This window comes from Bactrocera oleae, chromosome 5 (genome assembly GCF_042242935.1).
Source record: "Bactrocera oleae isolate idBacOlea1 chromosome 5, idBacOlea1, whole genome shotgun sequence".
NCBI classification, from domain to species: Eukaryota; Metazoa; Arthropoda; class Insecta; order Diptera; family Tephritidae; genus Bactrocera; species Bactrocera oleae.
In genome coordinates this window covers 23,153,849-23,167,715 of record NC_091539.1, presented here as the reverse complement: position 1 = coordinate 23,167,715, position 13,867 = coordinate 23,153,849, and the positions used below count along the sequence as shown (strand labels likewise).

Genomic DNA, 13,867 nt, shown 5'->3' with positions numbered 1-13,867 from the left:
ATTTTTTTTGAATCCCCTAAATATTCTCAACATTGGACAGAACGAGTGAAACAAAGTCAAAGTTTTTGGACATAATTTTGTTCTTTACTAAGATCATTATATTTGAAAGAAAAAATTAGCAAACACAAGAGGGTCATGAATAAGTAATGATATTCAACAAAAAAAGTTGAAAAAATAGAAAAAAAACTATTTTGCCAAAATTCAAAAATTCATATCTTTGAAACGAAAAATTACACCCCTCTGAAAATTTTAGAATTTCTTTAAATATGTTAAAGGTATAGTATAAAAATTTTTGAGGTCAAATTTTCCCGCGATGGTAACTTTTTAGGATTTTGACAAATTCAAAATTTTTAATTTTCGTAATTTTCAAATTTTTTATTTTAAATCAATTTTATTCCCATACCTCTAAATGCTCTTTGAAATATACAGTAGTTTATGAAATATTAAACAAATAAACTAATAAAATCGGGAAAACAGTGAAATTTGCAATTTCGCCTAACTCTTAGGAACATTTTTTCAAAATGTTTTCCTTTGGCATAACTTCGTATAAGATAAAACTTTCCACCAAAATTCATTCGAATCGGTGATGGTCGCTTCCAACTAATTGTCGATTTGACATGGAATGACCCAAGATTGATATATAAAAACCGAAATTCAGATTATCCCAAACCTAACTTAAGAGTTTCTGCGATTTTAAATAAGAAATAACTTATTATCATCAATGAAAATTAAAACTAACCAATAAGGAAGGGCTAAGTTCGGGTGTAATTCTTCCTTTTATTCTCCTGCAACTAGGCGGCGCCACGCCCATCGTTTAATTTGGACACTGGCTCCTATAAAGCCTTCTTGTACCATCCTGTATGTGTATGTAATATTTAAGGTCTCTGACGCATTTTGTTATTGATTTATCGCTCTTTAAGTAAATTTTAACAAAACCCTTATATGGGGTGTGGGCAGGATTATCATCTGATATCACCTATTTTCCCATTATCGCAAGAACTGTTGATAGGATTTGTCCTGTGCAAATTTGGCTGAAATAGCTTCATTTGTTTGGTAGATGTATACAATAAACATATTACAGGTTGGGGCCACGCCCTTTTTTTTTTTAAATTTCAGCCCACATGTGTCCGCTACTTCTGCGATCCCCTGAACAAAATAACCATTTTGTATCTAAATTTAAGAATTCGTTATATTTTATAGGTTTTCGATTTATGGCGTTTTGTGGACATGGCAGTGGTCTAATTACGCCCATCTACGAACTCGTCATTAGACCAAGGAAAGCGTGTACAAGGTTCCATGACGATACCTCAATTTTTACTCAAGTTACAGCTAGCACGGACGGACAGACGGACGAATTGACAGACAGACAGTCACTCGGAATTCAATTTGTCTCGTCATCCTGATCATTTATATATATATAACCCTATATATATCTCGATCAGCTTTAGGTGATACAGAAAAAAACATGTTGCAAGAGTATAAAAAGCAACTAACCGAACAAATTTTGCACAAACAAACCACTACGCGTTGGTGAACACTTTCTTTCTTTGATTAAACACGTTCAAACAATTGGACTTTCCATGCCAATAACAAAGCTGCTAAAATTGTTCTTATACCATACATATGTTTACATGCAACGAGTTAAAGTTCAGATATACTAGCTGCCTTCAATACTAGACTAAGGCAGAAGCTTTTGATAATGATAAAAAAAAAGAAGAAATTAATAGTAGGTTTGAACCCCTTTGGAAAGGAAAGTTAAAATAGCAAACATTATAGGAAAATTAATTTACGGGCGATCTGTGGTCGGGAAAAGGAAGGGGAGGACATGGTTGAATTACGAAACGTTATATGGCAATATTGTAGGTAATGAAAAGATCTATAACTTTCGTATTTAGACGTTTTTCACATAACCTGAAAGTGTATGTGAATGCTGATAGGCTATTCAGCTATTCTATGCACTCCTGCGCCAACACTTTTTCAAGTAACTTTTAATTATATACTACATCTATAGTGAAAATTGTAAAATTTTATTAATTCTGACTATTTCTTGAAAAATGTTTCGAAATTATTCACAACGAAAAGAAAATACGAGATGAAAAATGGAGACTTCTTTTTACAACTTTTTTTCAGACATCTTCGCAATTAAAAGCAAAGTGAACTAAATCTTTAGGAGATATTTATAATATTCGAACTATAAAATAATAAATAGGTATATATATCTTTATGTTGAGGAATTGTCTGAATGTGACATTTCCGAGATAATTAGATTACCAAAAATTGCTGCTAGAGTGACTATTTTATTTCCATAAAGTTCTATTAGTTGGCCTTGAGGAATTTCGTTCAAGCTGAAAAAGCTGAGAATTATATAAAACTGTTTAAAAGCTAACGGTTTTTTAGTGAACCTTAGTTTATGTGCTGATTTAGCAATTGAGTAAGTGTACTTATACTCTTGTTATCAAATCACCTTTCAGACTAATTTCCAAATCACTTATGTACGTATGTTCGTACACGAAGTTGCACTTTACTTGTTTTTATTTGCGATATCTTTATTTTATGTGCGATATCCAAATACCATAATTCAAGTTTAATTTAACTATTTTAGATAATTTGAAAACGAATTTCAATTTTTATAGGCCATTACAAGGCCTGAACACTGAACAACTTAAAATTAGGTTTGTTATTGCAATATAAAGATTATTCCTATTATCGAAATTACAATGCCGAAGAGTTTTATAAGTTTTTAATAAAAAGTAACCACAATAAGCTAAAATATAAAAATAAGTAAAAGTAAGTTATCAAAGAAAGAAGGCGAGGTTATTTCAAAACTCACTCCAAAACTTAAATATATTTTTACTAATATTTTACAAACTTTTCTTTTCCTTAGTTGCAAGGCATCAAAAGCAATTAAAAGTCTTTTAATTCATTTTCCCTAAACTCTGTAAAAATATTTTTTTTGAGCTTTTAGAATTTCTTCCGACTATTGTTCATTTAGTAGCCATATCTCATATTGTATTTTAATATCCGTGCATATTACTTTGTAAAAATTCTACAAGAAATGTTTTACTGAATAAAAAATGTGACTACATGTCCGTTGCTGTAAAGAAAATTATAGATTACAATGTCTATAGAGCAGAAACCATTTTTGCTTTACGTTCACAAATTTAAGTATACACATAAAAGTCCAAAACTTTTACATAAAAACTTTTGCCCAAAAAAACTTATATACATAAAGGTATTAAAAAAATTCGACCACCTTTTCTTATTTAATTATCTGAACAAAAATTGGGAATATCGCGAAGATGGAAGTTGGCGTTTGTTGCACGATAATGCGCTGTCTCATCGATCAACGCTTGTGGCCGATTATTTGACCAAAAATCACATTTTAACAATCAACCACTCCCCGTATTCACCTGATATGGCACCGTGCGACTTCTACCTTTTCGGAAAAATGCATTTGCCGATTAAGGGAAGCGTTATGCAGACGTGGAGGCCATTCAAAAGGCTTGCACCGGCATACTGGCGGCCATACCGTGCAACGAGCTAAAACACTCGTTCGACATGCTTTTGGACCGTGCAAAAAGCTGTACTAAAGCAGACGGAGACTATTTTAAATAAAATTAATTGATTTTGCCGATAAAACCATTTGTTCTATATTGTTTTTAAACTCCTGCTTACTTTGGAACGCCCCGTGTATGTGTATTGTAAAGTTTTACCCATTAAAAATTAGAATGCATAAACACATTAAAAAACAGTTTTTCATCTCTGCGGTTACACTAAGACTTTCAGCGTCTATGACGGATCATTTTTTGGCCGACTTTGAAGATATAGCTATGTATACAAGTATAATAGATAATTTTATAAAAATGTGTTTTTCATTAGTTTAAAAAACTCCATTTTGATTCAACAACCCATGTTGGCTTACCTTTTTGTGTAAATAAACATATATGTATATGTATTTATTTATTTATTTTATTTATTTATTAAAGAAAATACAATTATAAATAAATATACTACCTATAAAATATAACAGCACTAGCGGCAAGGCCTTCAGCTGATGTATATGTGTATAAAACTTTAGCGATATAAGAATATTTATAATTAGGCAATTCACAAGCTTCGTCTTATGTCGTATTTCAATAGCTTAAAAAATACGACACTTGTGAGCACCCCTTAATTGTTGTATGTCATATTATGTAATATTTCTACACTTCACCAGCTGGTAATGAAAAATTAAGAATACAAAAATGCCACAGGAAAGTAATAAAAATAAAATTCTTAATATTGAAACAGCGGCATTTTGATTCACATTGCAACCACATAAACAACAAAATATTTTTATATATTACTTTTCTTCAACTTAATTTACCTGAATATCGTGGCTTCCTTCCATATTATTAAAGAAATTGATGAAATTTATTTAATTTATTAATTTTAGACACTTAAACGTCAACAAAAAAAAAGTAAACAGATATGCTGATAGAGTAGCACACTCAAAAAACATACCTCGCCGTGTTGTATTTGTCGTATTTCAATATTGTATGGGAAACAACAACAGTGTTGATATGACAGTCATAAAAAAATAAGACAATACGACGATATGACACAATATGACACCTTGTGAATACCCTAATTATATTATAAATTTTAATTTTCTATATAAGCCGAATTGCTTGTATGTATACTAGACTGCTTTTTTTTTAAACTATTTTTTTTTCGATCCCATGGTGAAATTTTTTTGGAAATACCAAAAAAAAAAAATTCCCTTAAAATTTGGGACTTTAATTTTAATATTAAGTACTAGACCTAGGCCTGAAAATATTTCCCATATAAAATACACGTAAAACTTGATTTTTTTTTCTTTTTCATTTTATAACTCAGCGGCAGTTGATGGGATTATCTCACCCGTCATTAGGTATTCCTCAGAATTGAACGCTCTACAAAAGTCTCCATTGCGGTAAAGTTAAAACTTGCACCTGCGGGGTAGTACGGGCCCCCAAACCTAATTTTTCCATGAAATTCGCGTTTTTTTGGAATTATCTCGTAAACAACACTAGCTACAGAAAATTGTTCCTACAAAAAAGTCTTTGGCACCAAATCGATAATATTAATACTCTTTGAGATACAGAGATTTTAAGTTGAAGTGGTACTTAATATTAAAATTAAAGTCCCAAATTTTTAGGGAATTTTTTTTTTGGTATTTCCAAAAAAATTTCACCATGGGATCGAAAAAAAAAAATAGTTCAAAAAAAAAAGCAGTCTAATGTATACACCACATCGAATATCTTGATATTTAAATTATCCTTTTGTTTTTTGACTTCTTTAACTTTCAAAGATACCAATTTCCCACTAATTTAGAGTTACACACTTTTATTATACTTACAGAAGGATTCGGCATACATCTCCTCATTTGATCCGGACCTCTGTAAGTCGGGCTGTATCGACCAGGAAAGCAGGTAGGAGCAGACATTTTCATTTTATCCGTCGTTGAATACATCGACATTGTTACACAACTCCCTACAAAATCCTCCTCGAGCTTAAACGCCCGAGAGGCGTCAAAAGTCGTCGGCGAATAAATTTTGAAGCACTGGTTTTGAATCTATTTATATCCCGCATATAAATATGCAGGACAAGATATTAGCGAATAGAAATTTGAGGAACTTGTTATAATTTTCTTTCTTTAAACTTTTAAATACTATTTTCTTAATAAAGATGGAACATATTATTTATCATTCGATTTTCTTTCTCACACCGTTGACTCGTAAACAACGGCACCTTTCACATGTATGTTTGTATGTATATGCACATATTAGCACCGATCCAAAACTAACTATGAATTACAAATTAATGAATTATGAAACGACTAATATAAAAACACGCACATAATTATATCTAAAGTACTTTATTCACAAGAATTCACGATTGTTTAAACTAAACGGACCCGAACAGATTTTACAACTAGACAACCGTATGATAAAGAATTCTATGATGAGTTTCACTAACTCCAGTTTATTTGGGAAGGACAAATTTTCATTATTCATGTGAGGCGTGTCGTTTTTCCGACCCACCCTTCAGTGTAGCTGAATTTAGATTTGAAATCCAACCATATGAATGGTTGTCATTGGCCAATTGAGGCGACAGTAATTTTATATAATAAGTATCTACCATGCAATGTCCTTAACGCTATATATGTATATACATCTATATACTTACGAATGTATGTAAATATATATGTACTGTATAGATATATATATGCATACATTGAAACTGTATATTTTGTTTGGATGCTCTCATGGATATTAAATGAGAAAATTCAACACATGCGCCTGACGAAGAAGCGATTTGGGACAAAGCTATTTCTGGACAGAGAGACCCATATGATAAGCTTTTAGATAGCGTACCTAGAAGGCCGACTCCTCGAACATCAAATAGGTAGAATTTCGAAATCTACTCATACGCGTGCTTTTATACCCTAAATTTGCGCCATGTTAAGTGCTAAATGTAAAAAGATAAAACCAAATCTACGTGCTTCAAGACGTTTTAGTTTTCAACACAATCACGAATCCTTATATGTTATGAATGTATTGTTTTAGCCAGGGATAAAGAGATGCCCAACTTATTTCAGTGTGAGAGCTCCTCAAAATTGGCGTTTTATATAACATTTTGCATTGTAGCCAGATCAGTCAAAATAAAAATTGTATGGCAATTAAATTAATTAAATTTTAAATTTAATTACATTAAAATTAACACCCAACATTTATTAAGACTAATACTTATAATATATGTATCCATTTAACACATGGAGAAACTATTTAAATCCTTTTTTCTGGTATATTAAACCTACTGATTTTTGAATATTCAATACTTAATCAAAAGAATAAATGGTTTAGCTCTCAAATAATTAATGTTTTTTTATAGTTTTTAATTGAAAATTAATACTACTAAGCATGGCATCATAAAAGATTTCATCACATATATTTCAATTTCTTTAATTTTGATTGCTTTCCAATTTTTAGTAGTGATCTTCAACAGCGGCAACAAATCTCTCTGTTCACATATATTTTTGGTAGAATTTCAATCTGGCCATCCTATTTTTTCCAATTGCTAAACGTCAGACCTCCTGAAATCAGACAGTTGCCTGAGTTCAGGAGGTTTTGACGTTTAGCAATTGCTCTCTCATTTCCAGTGAGAGATGAGTTGGGCATTTCTTTATCTCAGGTTTTAGTTTTAGGTTAACTTTATTAAAGTGAAACTTTTATTACATCGTCTCCAACTTTTTCGTCTGTGTGTTGAATGTCGCGTGACGGTAGGCCGCAGAATAGAAGTAAAGCGAAAGGCGCTCGACAGACTATAGCAAAAGGAAAAATATGAGTAACAATAGTTTTTATATAGAACTTTTTGAACTTTTGCGTGCATGTTGTTATTTAGGGAATTTTTTTTCAATTTTGAGTGCTTTAATTTATCATTTAACTTATTTCGTATGAATAATAAATTACGTATTTTTGTATATATTCAGTCCATTCAATATATTTAATTTTATTTAACAGATGCCATGATGGGTACTAGTATCGTTCAAACTGGTAAGCCTGTATCTGCAAATATTGTTACAGCAAAATTTTAACGTCAAAAACAACGAACACTGTGAAACTCATGATGAAGATGGAATTGATAATAGAATGATTCAAAATAATTGAAAAACGGATCAAAATGACTCAACGTTATAAAATATTGTTTTCAGTTTTTTAATATGTATGTATTTAGAGCATGTAAGTATTAAGTATGTCGTAATCTAAGCCACAGTTCATTAAAAATATTAGGAGATCTAGTCTAGTTTTTTCATTTCCCATTATCATTCCCACTTTCCAAGTATAAAGTTAAGATTGATGAAGCATATTCCTTAATGGAATATTATTCCGACAATTTTTGTTAAATGTCTATAATGTGAAAAAAAGTCTCACTTCTACCGTGGTTTCATAAAACCACTCAGTCCTTTTTTTATTGTATTGTTAATATTTTTAATAAACACGTACACAGTTAAAAGAAATAGACCTTCTCTGATCGTTATTAAGATAACTTACATATTGTTAACCGCAAATTCGAATATCTTTATATTAAGTATATGGGGGCAGGGGCAGTATTGACCCAGTTAAGACACACAGGGGCATTATTATCTGCAAAATATTACCTCTGTAATAAGCACATATTGATTATTTTTTCTGTCAGGAATCAGCCACAGGCACTGGGGTCCACATATTTGGCGTCTGGAGGCTTGAGCCGATATAGTCCGATTTCGACAATTTTTAGACGTGAAATATATACCTTTAAGTTACTATTTGTGCAATGTTTTATTCCGATATATATATTATGACGAAGTACTTGGTGTTTGATTTATATAATGTAATGTGAAAGAAACATATGAAAATTAAAATTGTGATCAGTCATCGATCTCGCACCGATAAGAAGCCTTTTTTTGCGCTAACTGATTATTTTCTGATCACTTTTGTTATAAAATTCGATTCTCACCGCTCGCAAGTACTCTATTTTAGTTTTTTATTATTCGTATGTATAATTTTCACTAACATTTCAACTTTTTAAACTTCATCAATTACACGTGTGTGATGGTTCGGAAGCCACCAAATATCAGAGAGAATCCTTTCGCAATAATTAATATGGGACCTAAAAAGATACTCATGCTTCGCGATACATCATGCTATTAAGTAAATTAGCAGTGAAGTGCACAACATATCTACTCTTCGTGATCGAATATTACTTTTTGTGAAAAAGAGCAAAATAGCTGAAAAATTTCCTAAAAGTGAAACAAATTGTAGGAGTGTGCCCCATATCAGCCACGCTACACACATCACTCAACCATGCATGAAGAAGAAGAAATCATCCAAGAATTAACCTCCCAAGCTGTGGTAGAAGTATATAAGTTAAAAAAAAAATTATGGAAAACTATTACCATCGGTAGTTGTGTTGTTCACTTTCAACCTTTACAATTTACTCAGCAAAATCGACATAGCGTGGTGTAAAGTATTAGTTCGCCAATACATGCCCCTTCCCATGCAATGTAAATCTTGCCAGATTCTTGGACATTCAAAAAATAAATGCCAACGCTGTCCTCTTTGTGAAAATGGTTCACTCCCTCCTCATTCCCCTTCTGAATGTGAACGCATATTTTGCGCCAACTGTTCCCAACCACAGCCCTCCTCATCCAGAGAATGCCAATATCAATGTAAGCTATACTACAGTCGCAACAAATAACAAAATCAATTCAACAATTAATAAAAACAACAAAATATTAGTATAAATAACTTAAAAGAACACAAAAACATTTTAAACATGGATCACTCCCACATACCCATCTCTCCTGTCAAACAATCCAACCTACGTGACTCAATCTTAATAGAATCTCATACAGCCGAATAATAAATAACAACATTTCATCAACAATAAATGCCAGCAAACTAAATAATTCTTCCGACTCTCCTGTTTTCGAAATTTCACCTGCACTCACAGATCCCAACGAAATAGAAACAAATTGTAATATAAACCCACCCCTCCAACCAAATTCACCATTTCGTCCTCACAATTTCAATCATATTACCAACCTCTCCCAACTCTTTCTCAAGTTCTCGCCTCTATTCAACAATAAAGCACATTAGAAAACGAAATGTTAGAATAACCAAACACCTTACCTATATACAACTATGCACAAGAACACATATTTTCACATTCTGCTTTTTTCTCGGTTACATCACATGGTATTAAAAATTATCTGTAGAACGTAAACGGATTGATGGATGGATGGATGATTGGAACAACTACCATGAGTTACAATTACGTATCAAAGATAATAACCCAAATTAAAAGTTAAATATGAATACATGCCCCTCAGCAAGCTTTCAACGAAACCGACCTAAGGTATATATACCAACAGCTTCTCAAACCTTTTTTGTGGGTACGAGATTTCAACGCTTAGAACCCACTTTGGAGCTCTCCCAAATCAAATTCAAGAAGCTTGATAATTGAAAATCTCATAACAAACCACCAGCGTCCATTATTTAGTAATGGCACGCCCACCCACTTTTCAACCCATTCATCTTTTACCAATGTAGACATCTCCCTTTCTTCTCCCCAATACTCTCCCAGAATCGAGTGAAGAATTTTTTGTGACCATAAAGGCAGTGACCATTTCCCATTTTCAATCAATATTAGTACCAACCTACATCCTGCAAAATATACTCACCTCCCTAAGACAGACTTAGCAAAATAGAACAAATTTCAAGCAGAAATAATAAACAATATAAAAAAACTCACCGAAAGGCACTATAAGCCAGGAATCATCTATTATTAAAAAAACTAGACGTTCTGCCGCGTACAAATCAATTTCCCAAAGAAAACAAAAATTTTCCACAACTTCCTCCATCTGGTGGAACAAGAAGCTCAAAAATCTTCGCGCCCAAAAAATTGAATGCGAGAAAACTCTAAAAAAGCTTCCCCTTCATCAACCCCTAAAAAAATTTGGTATGACATCAAACTTCTAACCAGTATTCCACACCTCCTTATAACAGTCATTGAATCCAGTGAAACGGTTCTAAGCGATTCCATAGATATTGAAGCAATTTTCGCAAAACATTGGTCGCAATATTCTGATGACGGAAATTTTTCCGAAGAAAAACTGCCTTAGCCCTAGAAAATCGCTTTCAAGTAGACCAAACATAATTAAGTATTTATCGAGTTAACGCTCATTTATATACAAAAATACATTTATTAATATCACAACAGCCATAATACTCTCTAAAATAGACTACGGACTGCCGATATACGGATGGTGGTCGAACACAAATATTGGAAACTCGATTCGTCGTAACCTAAACGCCTTTCCCACATCACCAACAAAATATATGTTAGAGAACAAAAAGTTAAAACAATTTAAACAGATGGGTTCAAATCAACGAATACAGCTTACGCAGTTACAACAGCTTACAGGACAACTATTACAGGCAGAATTATCCCACCATATTCATCCATATTTACCGCTGAGGCCATGGGAATATACATATACACTATCCTACAAAAAGGCCAGTTTGTTATTTGCTCAGACAGCCTGTCTTGCTATAAAAAATTCGTGATGTCTACATTAAACATAAAAGAAAAATAGCTCTTCTCTGGGGCTGCCCTAAACCATCATACCCATACTACTCCACCATATTATCCATGAAACACATATGCAATATTTGCCCAGCTTTAGAGAATATAAGGCAAAAACACCTTAAGTCTAATTAATACATTGTTAAATACAAAATCTTATGTAAATATTGTTAGTATATGTAATTTTCTAAAAGAATGTAACCTTTATAGTAAAATATAAGTTTTGTACGCTTTTACTATTAGGTTTAATATCTCGAGGTGTGTTCAGAGGAAATGAATAAATTTTGATTTTTCACGGGCTGTGTACATTCGATTATCGATGTTTTGTTTTTTGTTTAAATCGGACACATATGTTAATCATTTCGATTAGTAGTTTGTTTTTAACAACAGAAAAGGTTAGTCACGTTTTTGTATGCTCTTCGACTTTGACTTTTGAAGGAAATGGATCAAAGAATATGTATTAAATTTTACATTAAAAATGGAATAAAGTGCTCCAAAGGCACTTGAGATGTTTACTGAACCATTTGGTGAGTCCACTTTGTCTCAAAAAAGTGTTTATAAGAGGTACAAGCGCTTTAGAGAAGGCCGAGAAGATTTTGATGATTATGAGCATCCTGGGAAGTTGCCATTCAATTCTCGCATGTTTTAAGCATGAAACGTGTGACAGCGAAGTTTGTTCCGAAATTGCTAAATTTAGAGCAAAAGCAATGTCCCATTAGTATCGCTCAGGAGTTGTTGAATGACGTCAAAAACTATCCGGGCTTGCTCAAACGAGTCATAACTGGTGACTATTGCTCTCTGCGACTTTTTCCTTTTCCCAAAACTGAAGAAACTAATGAAAAGAAAGCGTTTTGCCACAATTGATGAGATCAAGTCAGAATCGAAGAAAAAGCTGACGGCCATACCGAAAAACTCATTTCAGAAGTGCTTCGAGTATTGGAAAAGGCGTTGGCACAAGTGTATTGTATTTGAAGGGAACAAAATAGATATTGATGAATAAATAAGAACTTTTCAATCTACAGTTTCAATCTTCTTTTCATCCCTAAATATTTTTTTTACATCCGAATTATTTATATTAAAATCAACCTAAGTAATCACAACCGAATAGTGTAGTACTAATCGAAATATTCTTGTTTAATATGTTAAGATTTATAATGTATACTATAATAAGTCAACCAAAGAGTCGAAATTAATTATGTAAAGTGAAGATGAGTTAGAATGACGTCTGGGCCGTTTAATTTTGAAGTTGAACCACATTGTGGTCAAGAAAACATATTATCTTAAATTCATTAAAGTATTATATCTCACAATTTGACCGGTGTAATTCAACCGCAAAGTTGAAAATTCCTCCCAATTTTATTAACAAAAATCATAAGCTGACCGATATATTCAGCAATTAGTTTATGATATAAAGTCGTCTCTAGGTTTGAAGATTCCTATATTCCTTATCGTATACAAAAGGTACACTGCAATTTCGACCGTGTTTATATAAGAGTTGGTACATTTTAATAGCATAATTTGTGTTTGGTTTATTTATTTACAGTAGAAGGAAATCGAGTTGAAGTAGAGAATCTTCCGAGGAGGATTTATACCTGTTAGTAAAGGAATATTTCAAATTATTTATAAATTTTATTATTAGCCTTTCCACTTACTACTTCAATGTTTTTAAAGAATAAGTCAAATCCGACGTAGCGCTTGTACGTGTTTGAAAATCCAGAATGTAGAAATCAGTTCATATATAAACTTTCTAACAAAAATATTATTTTAGATTATACCGGAATATATGAATATAGAGATAGCAAGACCTGACAGTTAATCAAAGGACAGAAACATCTCATTTAAACATTTATTTATCGAGCTAATTAATGAAAATACGGTTGTTTGGAATTCTGTTGACTATCAAGATTAAGTTTATGAACATGCAGTTTAAAATCCACCAATCTTCAATTGCAGCGATAATAGTCTGGAAATCCAGCTTCTTGGCAAATTCTGCCTCTAGGCACAATGTACTAAGTCCTGAAATCCTGCCCCGTGACTAGTATGATCGATGAAAATTGTTGATCCTTGACAAGAGCTTTTTTACACGCAAAGCTGGTACCTTGACAAACTCGTCAATCGAAGTTAAGGAACGAATCCTTGCTGTGTGCGACTGTAAGAGAGGACCAAAACATCCTGTGGTACAGATCTACTAGCTGGTGCACTCTACCCAAACTAAAACTAAAATAACCTACATTTAGAGCAGGACTGATCGTCTAGAACTATCAATTCCGGGACCAAAGATACAATTTTCGTTGAGGCTAACGTGATGCTATGGAACTCCTCTACGCGTTTGCCAAACTATTAGTTTTTCAAATTTTGCAAATAGCTTATATTACTTTAGAATAGGAATTGGTGTTTCATAACAAGAATATGCAATCTTGCTTCACAGGCTCTATACCTATACATAATCTTTACTATTCCCTCCTACTGAAGCATTACTTAATAAACCGTTCGGAAAATGTTTTTTTTATAGTTTTTCCGCTATCCTATGTATGGAGATATCAAATTGAAGTAATCACTTAGAGTGAAATTTTATCAATTGTTTTAAAGTAAATTTGTGTTGAGCAGGCTTAAGTTTGTTTTAAGAGTTTAAAATTGTAAAAGTGACATAGCACTCTTTCCCCTAATATGCGTAGTAAAGCTTTTCTGTATTAAAATTTGAAAAAATATATTAAAG

The 13,867-nt window shown here is 32.4% G+C and overlaps 1 protein-coding gene and 1 long non-coding RNA gene across 5 annotated transcripts in view; one reads left to right on the top strand and one right to left on the bottom strand.

Annotated features, from left to right (window-relative positions):
• Positions 1-5,964, bottom strand: part of acj6 (abnormal chemosensory protein 6) — a 71,778-nt gene extending 65,814 nt beyond the window's left edge. For both annotated transcript variants that reach the window (XM_014238965.3, XM_070109474.1), the window contains exon 1: positions 5,381-5,964. In XM_014238965.3, coding sequence (XP_014094440.3) covers positions 5,381-5,500 — 120 coding nt within the window. In that variant the 5' untranslated portion in view covers positions 5,501-5,964. The remainder of the gene's footprint in view (positions 1-5,380) is intronic.
• Positions 1-11,415, top strand: part of LOC138857264 (uncharacterized) — a 44,818-nt gene extending 33,403 nt beyond the window's left edge. For all 3 annotated transcript variants that reach the window (XR_011396347.1, XR_011396348.1, XR_011396346.1), the window contains exons 2-3: positions 5,383-5,453; positions 7,545-11,415. This is a non-coding gene — a long non-coding RNA (uncharacterized lncRNA). The remainder of the gene's footprint in view (positions 1-5,382; positions 5,454-7,544) is intronic.
• Positions 11,416-13,867: the final 2,452 nt, after the last annotated feature.